The sequence below is a fragment of the Cricetulus griseus genome, chromosome 6 (assembly GCF_003668045.3).
Source record: "Cricetulus griseus strain 17A/GY chromosome 6, alternate assembly CriGri-PICRH-1.0, whole genome shotgun sequence".
Classification (NCBI taxonomy): Eukaryota; Metazoa; Chordata; class Mammalia; order Rodentia; family Cricetidae; genus Cricetulus; species Cricetulus griseus.
The window spans coordinates 16,438,592-16,451,050 of record NC_048599.1 but is presented as its reverse complement, the minus strand read 5'-3'; the positions used below and the strand labels follow the sequence as shown (position 1 = coordinate 16,451,050).

The 12,459-nt window shown below is 48.8% G+C and overlaps 1 protein-coding gene across 2 annotated transcripts in view; it reads left to right on the top strand.

Moving 5' to 3' along the window:
* The window catches only part of Mybl2 (MYB proto-oncogene like 2), a 31,450-nt gene extending 19,191 nt beyond the window's left edge, over nucleotides 1-12,259 (top strand). For both annotated transcript variants that reach the window (XM_027423507.2, XM_027423506.2), the window contains exons 7-14: nucleotides 1,062-1,370; nucleotides 2,949-3,365; nucleotides 4,156-4,295; nucleotides 6,242-6,341; nucleotides 8,316-8,429; nucleotides 9,228-9,329; nucleotides 11,045-11,194; nucleotides 11,726-12,259. In XM_027423507.2, coding sequence (XP_027279308.1) covers nucleotides 1,062-1,370; nucleotides 2,949-3,365; nucleotides 4,156-4,295; nucleotides 6,242-6,341; nucleotides 8,316-8,429; nucleotides 9,228-9,329; nucleotides 11,045-11,194; nucleotides 11,726-11,854 — 1,461 coding nt within the window. In that variant the 3' untranslated portion in view covers nucleotides 11,855-12,259. The remainder of the gene's footprint in view (nucleotides 1-1,061; nucleotides 1,371-2,948; nucleotides 3,366-4,155; nucleotides 4,296-6,241; nucleotides 6,342-8,315; nucleotides 8,430-9,227; nucleotides 9,330-11,044; nucleotides 11,195-11,725) is intronic.
* The last annotated feature ends 200 nt before the right edge of the window (nucleotides 12,260-12,459 follow it).

Sequence of the window (12,459 nt, the reverse complement as noted above, 5' to 3'; positions counted from 1 at the left end):
AGGAATAGTGCTAGGAGTTCCCATCTATTCCTGGGATTGGTTCCGTTCCCAAAGGGCCTTCCCATGCTAGATAAGCACCCTCCCACAGACCTGTAGCTCCAAGGCTTAGCTCATTTTTCCCATTTGCCAGACTTAACTTTATTACTCTGTGTGTCCATTTAGGATTTACTTTATAGTCTCAGCACCCTGGAGACAGAGGCTGGTCTGTTTATAGACTTACAAGCCAATTAGGACTGTATAGAGATTCTGCCTCAAAAAAAAAAAAAATGCTCTGGGGGCTGGAGAAATGGCTCGGGTTTAAGAGCACTGCCCGTTCTTCCAGAGGTCCTGAGTTCAATTCCCAGCAACGACATGGTGGCTCCCAATTATCTGTGATGTAGTCTGGTGCCCTCTTCTGGTCTGTAGGGACACGTGCAGGCAGATCACTGTATACATAATAAATATATAAATCTTTAAAAAAAAATAGAATGCTCTGTGCTTCCGATTATATTTCCTAAGATAAGGGCATTCATTTACACTCATGGTGTGTCTGTTTCTAATTAAAGGACTTCCACATGGATTCTGAACCTTGTGGTGGTGGTGGTAACACAATTTGTTATTTTTTGCTTGCTTTAAAAAATGTTTTAAAGTGTATGTGTGTGTGTATAAGTCGGGTTACCGTTGTTTTCTCTACTATATGGGTCTTATCAAACTCCGGTTGTCTGTCCAGCTGCAAGCACCCTTATATCTACTGCACTACCTCTAGTTGCTGTTGTGGAATTTACTATGTAACTTGTGTAATCTTCTTGCCTTGGCCTTCCACATTCTGGGATGAGTGCTTCCATGCCCAGCATTGATTTAGGACCTCTGTCTCATCTGTAGTCCATGTCCACTTCTCCCACGGACAGTCCAGGATCAATTATTTATCTGAAAGTCTTGCTTTTCAAATGTACAGAGTTGGAGTGTCTCTCAATTTCTGTTCATCTGAGCTTCCTTTATATTTGATTTGGGTTATGTGTTTTTAGAAACTACAGCATAGTCTATTTCAACAAAAATACACAGTGTGCCCTTGGATCTGACAGGGAAGTCTTATGACTGGCTGGCCCCTGGCGCCCTCTACTGTGAAGGAAGAGGAGAACAGTGAGGAGGAGGCTGCAGCAGCTGCTATTTCTGCTGCTAAAGAGCCTGAGCCTGAGCCTGAGCCTGAGCCTGTACCTACTGACCTGGGAGAAGTGCACACCCCAGAGTCCCTGGAATCCCTCAAGCGTGAATATCAGGAAGACTCCTCTCCAGAAACCAGCTTGCCCTACAAATGGGTGGTGGAGGCGGCAAACCTCCTGATACCTGCTGTGGGGTCCAGCCTCTCTGAAGCCCTGGACTTGATTGAGTCGGTATGTTGGTCCCAGCACTTCTCTTTTGAATTTGCCTTTTTCCGTCATCCTCCTAGCATATATTGACTGATGGAAGTTGCATAGCTCCGACCAGACTGGGGACACCAGTGAGGTCGCTGCAATCCTTGCCCTACAGTGTGGAATGGGGTGAAAAGGATTCTCAGAGAGGGCACTGAATTGGCATCATATAGTTATATCTCACTGGAAAGGGCCCTGGAAGTGCCAGGGGTTATGGTTGCAACCTCTGGAGCAGCAAATGGGTTTGGCTTCTCAGGCCAAGGCCATGCTATGCTTACTGTCCTAGGTTGTGTTCCTTATGTGGCTTTTCCTGAGGAGACAAACAAGTATCTGTTTACTCAGATACAGTACTAAGGACAGATTGAACAATTCCACACAGCTCTAGCATGGTGAGCTAATGAGTTCTTGGAGACACATAGAGGATTGTGGGCATCCTGCAGTCCCATAAGACGGCTTCGTCACCAGAAAGCTGACCCAGCATGACCATAGACTCAAGCTGCATCCCTGGAGCTCCCAGCCCAGCTTGCATGCAATCCTCAGGGAGGAGTCTCTTCTTCACCAGCAGTTACTTACAGCTTTATAACCTCAGGGAGGGGCCTTCTGGCTCTTGTAACTTTCCTCTAGGAGGGAATGTGTCATTTCTGAGAAAATAAACAATGACTTTGCCTGAGAGCCTGTGGGCGGGGCCACCCCTCTGATTTGCTATCGAGCTTTAGGCTGTATCATCTAGGAGTTAAGTCCTGACTGACTCAGACCTCAGACTCTTTTACAGTTTCCTTCTGGGAGGGCTGAAGATTAGGGAAAGGCTCTACAAAAGCTGCTCTCCATCCTCTCCAGCATCCTCCCAGGCATTCCTGCAGCATACGCTTTCTAGCTCCAAGATGTCATCAGTTTCCTGGACCTCTGATCTTTGAGATCGGGTATAGGGCTGAGGTCAGCCTAGCTGCAAGCTAGTTTCTACTCTCAGGAATGAACTGTCACTGGCTCCAGCAAATCCCAAGAACCACAGCTTGTGAGTGGGCTCTGGATCTACACAGGGCCACACCTCAAGGACCATAGTGGAACCTTCTGTTTCCAGAAGCCTTTGGGTAAAGGCAAAGGACTGTGGTGATCTCATGATCTTCGGAGCTTAGTGTGGGTTCCTTGATATCAAAGTAGGAAAGGGAGCCAGTGAGATGGCTCAGCAGATAGAGGCACTTGCCACCAAGCCCACCAAGCTGAGTTTAATCCACAGGACCCACGTGGCAGTAGGAGAGGACTAACTCCTTCAAGTTGTCCTTGACATTCACGTATAAATAAATGCAATGAATTAATAAAAAAAAAAAGGCAAAAGTCGTGCTTCCTAGCAGGTTGCTATGGGGATTGTGAAGCTGTTGATGGGCAAGAATCCCATTCAAGCTTCAGCATAATACATATACATATACATAGAATGTTGAGGAAATGAATGTAAGTGGTAATGACTGATCCCAGGGATAAGGGACTGAATATGACACTGGTGTATTTTCTCGTAATGAATGAAGTCCTACTGTATTAGGACCTTCTAACCTCCCTTTCTGGCAGGACCCTGATGCTTGGTGTGACCTGAGTAAATTTGATCTTCCTGAAGAGCCATCTGCTGAGGGCAGTGTCAACAGCAGCCCAGTGCAGCCCCAGACATCACAGCAGCAGCAACAGGCACAGTCATCCCACCAGAGCGCCACACCAGGTCCCAGCATGACTGAGTATCGGCTTGATGGCCACACTATTTCAGACCTGAGCCGGAGCAGCCGGGGGGAGCTTATCCCCATTTCCCCCAGCACTGAGGTTGGGGGCTCAGGCATTGGCACACCACCCTCAGTGCTCAAACGGCAGAAGAAACGGCGTGTGGCCCTGTCGCCTGTCACAGAAAACAGTGCCAGCCTGTCCTTCCTGGATTCCTGTAACAGTCTCACCCCGAAGAGCACACCTGTCAAAACCCTGCCCTTCTCTCCTTCCCAGGTGTGTGGGCCCTTCTGGCTGCCTTGGCTCCCACATATAAACACTTAGTGCCCAGTGAGGTCTGGCACAGGTACACACTAGATAATCAGTATTTGCTGAGTATCTCCCTGTGCTCAGTGCTGGGGGCCCAGTGCTAGTTGAGAAAACCAGACCTGGCCCTGCCCTAATGAAGCTTACACTCTGGGTGGTAAAAGATCCAGATAAGTGATAAAATGAAGAAGAGGCAAAGACTTTAGTCACTTGTCCTGTTTTTTTTTTTTTTTTTTTTCATCAAAATACTTGATGTGAAAGTAATTGAAGAAAGGACAGCTTTATTTTGGTTATACCCTATGACAAGGAGCTGAAAGTAGCTGGTTACACTGCAGCCAATCAGGAGATGGAATGATGTCCTGTTAGGCTCCCCTTTTCCTTGTCATTCAAAGAGTCCAGGCAGTGACTGACACTGCCTACAGTAGGGTGGGTCATCCCTATCTCATTTAACCTAATCTAGAAAAGTCCCTTTCAGACAAGCCCAGAGGTTTGTTCCCATGGTGATTGTAAACACCATCAAGTTGGTGTTTCAAAGGTGGAAGGATTTCTTCCATTGAGAAAGCTGCAGGGCCTTGTTGGATGATAGAGAAAAGACAGAAGGACTGAGTCATACTTGTTGAAAGAAGTTTTTGCTGGTGTCCTACAGGTCAGGACAAGACCTCAACCTTATAGAACAGGCACAGGGAGGGGTGTCTAAGGATCTATTCGTCTGTCCCTCAAAGGCCTCATCTTGTCACATGTTCTATCTCTTCCCTGGCAGTTTCTGAACTTCTGGAACAAACAGGATACCCTGGAGCTGGAGAGCCCCTCGCTGACGTCCACTCCAGTGTGCAGCCAGAAGGTGGTGGTCACCACACCCTTGCACAGGGATAAGACACCCCTTCACCAGAAGTATCCATCGTGAGTGCCACGGGGCCACCTGCCCACCCTGGGCAAAGGGGAAGTCTCTGATCCTGGGGAGTGGCCGCCGTATCTCTTTGTCCTTGTCTGAAAAGCCTGGTTCTTTCCCTTCTTTTTCCCTCACTTTTATTTTTTAACTTCATAGTCCTAGCTCTCAGAAACAGTGTTCAAATTGCTGCCCCAAAACACTAATATTTCCCCTTCTTTGATAAGCATCAAGTATAGATCATATGTGTTTGAACCTGGAAGTGCCCCTGGGCTGTCTGCCTCAGGAGCCTAGAGCACTGCGGTTGTGTCTGTCCTCAGCCTGCTGTGAGTCTGTCTGTCCTCAGCACGTTATGTACAGTGAGCCCACTTCCTCTTTTGGCATAATGGAATTCCAGGTGGGTGTCTGTCCAAGGAGCTAGGAATTTTGCACAAGGTAATGAGATGACTTTTCAGAAGCAATTTACTAATCCACTGTTTAGAAATCACTCAGTCAAATAATGATAATCTTGCAAGACATAGTTCTTAGCATTCAAACAATAATCTTAACGTTTACATCTGAGCCCTTTAACAGGGATACTGAACCATGGCAGGCCTTTTCCTTCAGCCCAGTTGAATGTGATTAGAGGCCTGTGTTGTCAGTCATAATGCTGTGTAATTGTATATTTCTGGATTTTACATTTTGTTCTGTGGTGCAGCTGAATTATTTAGAAGTGGTCTTTTAAAAGACGTAAGGGGCAGAGTAAGGTGAGCCTGGTGGTGCACGCCTTTAATCCCAGCACTCAGAAGGCGGCAGAGTAAGGTGAGCCTGGTGGTGCACGCCTTTAATCCCAGCACTCAGAAGGCAGAGGCAGGCAAACTTCTACATAGCAAGTTCCAGGTCTACCAAGGCTATACAGTGAGACTCCATCTCACTAAGAAAAGAAGGGATAGAACTCGTGGAGTGGGGCTGATGAGAATCAGTTACCTTCCTAGGCCTGTATCATGTGACTGCTGGGCTCTACCTGGGTGTCCCGTCCTCTCCCTGTTTTGTGGCTAGGAGATAGATAACTAAATGTCACAAGTCCCCAACACCACTGTTTATCTCTGTTCTTGCTGTTCCCTTTTGACCAGAGGTTGAAAACTTCTGCTTTATCTTCAAATGCAGATTATTATCACAGATTCCTTTGATATTCTTCTCTTCCAAAGATTCTTTGTGGTGTTTACCAAGGCATACTAGGCAAGAATTATTTATACTTAAATTTCCAAATCAGGGTAGTTTTGTTGCTAGAAGTATTATTTCATGCATCCTGTGCTTGGGGTGTGTTACTGTTCGAGACAGGCTCTCTTGTGTCCTACACTGGCCTCAGACATAGTATGTAATTGAGAGTGATCTCAATTTACTATCTTCCTGCTTCTGCCTCCCAAGTGCTGGTGTCACAGCTATGTGTCACCATGCCCAGAACTTTTTCCCTCATGTCATAGAGGTTGTAGCTTAGTGAAGGGAACTGCCAAAGCTAAAAGGTAGAAGCATGTCTTTGTGTAAAGAGTAGCATGGCCCCTGAGTAGTGAGCAGATAGAGTGAGAACATGGAGGAACTGCAAATGTGTTCTTTCCATATTTCTGCCCCCCCCCATGACTTGAGGACTTGTGGATGTCATGGCCATGCCATCTTGTACCGAGTACCACATACTTTCTGTAGAGAGGGCACACAGGGTTGTCTCTGGGAAGTCCTGAAACTGTGCTTTGATGGGGCAGCACTCTCCATCATTGTCCTGGTCTCCTCCCCCCTCTTTCCTATCCTTTCTTTATTTGAGAATAGACCTTCTGGGTCCCTGACCTAGACTTGTGCAGGAAGACACCATTGGACCAATGCAATAGCAAAGAGTGTGTGTGTGGGGGGGTGACATTAACCATGACAGGAAAGTGGGAGTCTCCCCTGTCCTTTTGCTGAGCTGCCTCCTCTGTCTGGCCCATGGCAGGTTTGTAACCCCAGATCAGAAGTACTCCATGGACAACACTCCCCACACGCCAACCCCATTCAAGAATGCCCTGGAGAAGTACGGACCACTGAAGCCCCTGGTATGTGGCATGGTTACTGGGAGTCTCTGGGGTGAATTCATCTAACATGGGTTGATGAGCCGTTTTCTCTCTGAGGTCTCTAGAGAGTCTTCTAACAAGGTACAATTTCTCCTTGTCACCTCATCTGCATTTCCTGGGTACCTTCAGTGTGGCAGGCAGGCAGACACTGACTGGTGGGAGAGTTAGTGGTATCTTGGTGAACTAATGTGTAGAGCAGGGGATGTGGACATTAAAACATGCCACCTAAACAACTAAGGGGTTTACTGGAAAGGGCCAAGACATGCATATAGACACACACACCTGTAATACCTGTACTTGGCAGGTGGAGGAGGCAGGAAGGTCAAAAGTTCAAGGTCATGCTCAGCTGCCTAGAAATTTAGTATGGAGGGCAGGGAACCAGGTATGGTGGTCCATGCCTATAATCCAGCTCTCAGGATGCTGAGGCAAGGAGATGGGGCAAGGAGATGGTGAGCCAGTCTGCACTGCGTGGGAGGGGCAAAGGAAGGGCTCAGCAAAGGTGAAGGTTGTCTCATTGCCTCTGGGTTAAGAGGAGTTTCTAGGGACTGGTACATGTGGCAGAGTCATGGGTACTAGTTCATACTGCCCCTTCCTGTGCGAGTAGAGATGCTGTTGGTTGAACTAGGTTGCCCACCAGGCTTGTTCTTGGCAACTGTAGTTTGTGTTCAGGGGCTCTTTTGTATGATGTTTGAAGTGTCACTATGCCCTTTAACTGTCAGGAGCTCACTCTCTCCTGGTCTTTGCTACCCGAGGGTGGAGAGGTTGCTTGAAAGGAATGGGAACAGACGACACCCTAGTGTCCCAGTTAGTGTGGAACAAAGACAGAAGGTCCCTGGGCTTTTGGTGTGTGCAGGTTCTTTGTTTTTGAGCTGCTTTTTCTCTATGAAGCCCAATGGCTTGGGTTTCTGTTGCTGTGGTAAAACACTGACCAAAAGCAACTCAAGGGAGATAGGGTTTATTTCAGCTTACAGTTAGTTGGAAGTCCATCACTAAGGGAAGTCAGGGCAGGAACCAGGAGGCAGGAACTGCTGCGGAGACCATGGCGGAGTGCTCTCTGTACTTGCTTGCTCCTTGTGGTTTGCTCAGTTTCTTTCTTTCTTTCTTTCTTTCTTTCTTTCTTTCTTTCTTTCTTTCTTTCTTTTTTTTTGTTTTTGTTTTGTTTTTCGAGACAGGGTTTCTCTGTGTAGCATTGGAGCCTATCCTGGCACTTGCTCTGGAGACCAGGCTGGCCTCGAACTCACAGAGATCCACCTACCTCTGCTTCCCGAGTGCTGAGATTAAAGGCATGCGCCACCAACGCCCAGCCTAGTTTCTTTCTTATATACCCCAGGACTACCTGCCCAAGAGGGGCACAGCCGACAGTGAGCCTTCCCACATCAATTATTATTAATCAAGAAAATTCCCTCACAAATTTGCCTACAGCCCATTTCTGGTAGGAAACATTTTCTTGGCTCAGGTTTCCTCCTCTCAGATGGAAAACTAACAAACACTATCAAGACTATCTTTGAACTTGCCCACACTGACTTCCTCCTGCCTTAGCATCACAGTGCTGGAATTACAGACAGGTGCTGTGTGAAATTCCTGGGTACAAGTGATGTTTCTGCCTTGACCCATGAGTAGCTGGGACCATGGGGAAGGCCGGGCTCAAGAATCTGAATTATAATAACTGCTGTGGCTTGAGTCAGGCTCTTGGTATGAGCTGAGTCTACTCTACAGACATGAGAATTGCTGTACAGGCTATGTGAGGGTGCCAGACTGCTCCTCTAGACACGTAGGCCTACAGGGTCAAGGTCTTCATCCATTTGTCCAAGGCAGGCCCAATTATAGTTATGAACAATGCATGTGAGGTCAGTGTCCTGGTGTAGTCTCCCTTTGCTTGCCTAGTACTGTCTACCTCTCTTAGACTTACACAGCCTGAGTGGGCTTCATGTGGATCACCCTTGTCTCCACCCACAGCCCCAGACTCCACACCTGGAAGAGGACTTGAAGGAAGTGCTACGTTCTGAGGCTGGCATTGAGCTCATTGTTGAGGATGATGTGAGGCCTGAGAAGCAGAAGCGAAAGCCTGGGGTGAGTGGTTTGAGGACTCTCCCTCTGCCTAGGTAGTTGGCATAGAAAGAAAGTCAGCCCTGAGGTCAGGGAGGACCTGTGGAGTGCCTTACGGGGGTGAGCCTTTCAGAGGGCCCTGGCTTCTTAACCTGTCCGTCCTCCTCTGCTTAAAATGATGCACTCTCTCGTCCAACATTGTGAATGGACCTTCCGAAGTGGCTTAGGCGGGGGTGATGGGTGTGAAGTGGTCAGGGAGACTCCCAGAGCTCAGTGGATGGAGACAGGCATGCAGCACACACCTCGTGGCCATGGGAATTCCTGTGGGATGAGGGAGTATAGGGGGACACGGTGTTCCTTTCAGACGGTAGTCTAGAGTGAGCTAGGAAGAGAGCGGTGCCTTGGTCATGAAAGTAGGGTGTGGGGGGTTTCACAGGGCCACCTGGTGAGATGCCAGGCTGATGGTCTGCTTCCTTCCTGTTGCACTATCTAGCTCTTGTAGCCACAGGTGGCACTTCATATCTCTCCTTCCATTTGTGCTTTTCCCCCTAGACTGCTCTCCCTAGGGAGTGTTGATAGTCAAAGCTGGGCAGTGAGGCTGGGATGGACCCACAGTGTCTGGCAGGGTATTGACCACCTGGGTCAGAGTGTAATGTGGCCAAGGTCTCCTGGTCTTCCCATATCCCTGGAGTAAGAGCTACTGGCTATACCTTGAAGATTCTACTCTCGAAAGTCCTGATTCAGTGACTGTGGTCACTGAGGCATTGGCCATGGGGAACCCGATTGCCCACATTAACCATCCTTTTCTTCCCTAACCCTCAGCTGCGGCGAAGCCCTGTTAAGAAAGTCCGAAAGTCTCTGGCTCTTGACATTGTGGATGAAGATGGGAAGCTGATGTCCTCACTGCCCAAAGCTCTGTCCTTGGTAAGGGGCTGACAGTGACCACCTGCCTCACAGGTCTTTAGGAACCTTCTGCCTTTGGAGCTGTCTGATCATGGAGAGGACCCTTTAGATGGGGTGGGTTTCTGGTTCTCCAATTGGCCCCAGTGTTGGGAAGAATGTCAGGAAGTGGCAGGTCTGGGCACCCAGCCTGAGCCTCACTGAGAGTTCTGATGTGTCTTTCCTAGGTTTGATTTGGCAGGAGACACATTGCTAGAATGCTATGGGCCCCAAGCACCACCCTTCCCACTGAGTGTCAACCACATTTGCCCTAAGCACAGCGGGGTGTTTGAGGCACATCAACCCTGAGCAGCTATTGTCTGGCCTACAGGCCAGCCTTGCTCTTCTGGGCATAGAAGTCATTGCCTTTAAGAGCACAGGTGTGTTACTGGCTCCTTGCAGTAACACACCTGTGCTACTGGGAAATGGCCTGGCTTGACCTGGTGTATAAACTGGTGGTATGGCAGTTCCATTGTATGGTTAAGGGGGAGGTTTTTTATTGTGGATATGAGAGAGAGGGAAACAGTATAGACTGAATATGGACAGCAGACTAGACATGACCAGGACTATCTGTGAGAGAGGGGAGGATAGCAGGGCATAGAGATTAGAAAAACATAGAGAATAACAGGATTCTAAGGACAATGAATAGCTGCCAGGAGGGAACTGGGATTCTGGGGTAAAGGAGGAAGTGAAAAGGGCTTTGAAAAGTAGCAGGTACTTGAGATACTGAAGGAGCCTGGAGACCAGCATAAATAAGCTTTGATAGACTGATAGGCACCATGGGTAGCCATAGCTCTTCTGCCTGAGGTAAGGGAAATGACTCCTTTTGGTAGAGAGGAACCAGCTCCACAAGTTCCTGAGGAATGCTGGCTTTTATCTAACTGCCAGAAATCCTCCTATAGTCTAGGTTGAGCTCATCTTTTGGAGTTTGGGGAATTGGAATTTCTTTTGGACCTGACACCTGGCACCAGTAGAGAGGCAGTGAGTGAGTGAGGAGCGGGTGGGAGCATGGATGAGGACATGAATTGCTAAACAGATCTTATGGGTAGGGCTGTTGTCCTTCTAGAAAAGCTTTTTTTCCCCAGGGAACCCTGTCAGGTGGGGGACTTGCTCCCTTCAATCAGACCTTTGGCTGCCTCTACTTGAGGCACGACGTATTTTGTTCTGTTTTAAGCAGTGTTGGGGGTTGAGCCCAGGACCTCACCCACTCTGAGTGAAGTGAGGCCTGTGGAGATGAGCTGTGCTGTGGAGATGGGTGTGGGAAAGAATTAGCCTGTGAACTTGGCTTCTTGGCCCCCTAGCTCCAAGTGGAACATTATGAAGGCAAGCCAATGAGCAGAGCTTTATGGGCCCATGGCACATTTCACTTGATGCTTTTGAGTGTTTCAGGACCAGGAAGCCTGGAGCATGTGTGGCCTCACGTGACAGGAGCTGGCATTGCTGGGCTCTGAAACGATCAGTTCACAGATAATTCCTTTAATCCTATAAGTAAAAGGATTAAGGGTTCGTGTCTAAACTCCATATCTGAAAGGGAACTGAGGCTTAGAGGGCAAATATCCTGCTCCAGATCTCATCAGAAGGGATGGGGTGAAGGGGGGCGGGGGCAGTGCCAGGATACCAGGCTGTGTTTGTGTTTTGTTTTGTTTTCTCCTGGCAAAGATCTTGTGGCAAAGTAGTGACTAACTTGGTTTTGATTTCAGCCAACAAGTGTCCCATCCAGCTCCTCTAGCTTCACCCTGCCAGGCAGCAAAGAGGATAACAGCCTGCTCAACCAGGGGTTCCTGCAGGCCAAGCCTGAGAAGGTGGTGGCCACCCAGAAGTCTCGGGGCCACATTCCAGCCCCTGCCCCTGTGAGTCTTGCTATGAACGGGTCCTGCTGTCCTTTCACCCCAGGGCTACACTATTCTGATGTATTCCTGTGGCTGTGACTGCCTGATTAACTTCTAGGATCTTAGCCCAAGTGCTACTTCCTACAGGAAGCAATTGCTGACTTCACCTAAAGAGATGCCCCCATTTCTTCCTTCCTGAGGGCTGGGCTTTTAACCCCTCACTAGGTCATTACCTGTATTTGGTTTGCTGAGTGCTCTGTCTGTTGCTGACAGCAGTTAGTCCGGTCCCTTGTATCACAGTGTCCTCAGCCGCTCAGCTGTGGCTTCCCATGAGGCCATCAGGTGCTGCACACTTTTTCTTGTCTCAACTTCCTGCTTTACTGTTAAGCCCACAAATGAGGAGGCATGACTTCCCCAAAATCTCCAAAGAAAATGGAGGGAGCACAAACTGGCTTCCAGTATCCAGAGGGAGGGTCCTAGAAATGTCCCACCCTTACTAGCCAGGACCCACCACCAGGGTTTGTTACTGAGCTGACTCTCATCTCCTCCCAGATGACCAGCGCCTGGAAGATGGTGGCCTGTGGGGGCACCAAAGACCAGCTCTTCATGCAAGAGAAAGCCCGGCAGCTCCTGGGCCGCTTGAAGCCCAGCCACACATCTCGGACCCTCATTCTGTCCTGAAGGGGCTTGGGAGGCTCAAGCCTGTTGTCATGTTTACAGGGGCTAGGGTGGTGGGGTGAGGAATGCACTGAAATTCTGAAATTGCATTCAGCTGATCAGCTTCAGGAAGTTGTCTGCTGCCATCCCCTCAGACTACTCAGGTGTCAGTAGAAGTGGCACACTATATCCTGTCCCCAGGTCTAGCTTCGGGATGTCCCTGGTGCTAACAGAACAGACACCCACTCCTGGGCCTGTGTGTCCTGTCCCCAATGCCTAAAGGAGCCCTGTTAGTTTCTCCCAAGCTCCCATCTGGCCTGGCCTCATCTCAGACCCCTACTTAGGATAGGGGGCGTGGCTAGGAGTGTTCCTTTTCTCATCCCCTCTTGGTACATTCTCTCCACAATAAAATGCCATTTTCCCTATGCAGCCCTGACTCTGCCTTCTAGGCCTTGTACCTCAGTGGCTTTTTCTTGACATGGAGTCATGTCAACATTTATCCTCAGAGGTAACAGCTTTGCCCAGTGTGTATCTCTGCAAAGCTCCCAAGAGCTCTTGGTGGGGTAGAACTTGCAGGTGGGTAGACAGAGACAGGTTCTGAGAGGGCTGTTGGAATGGTACTTAAGCTT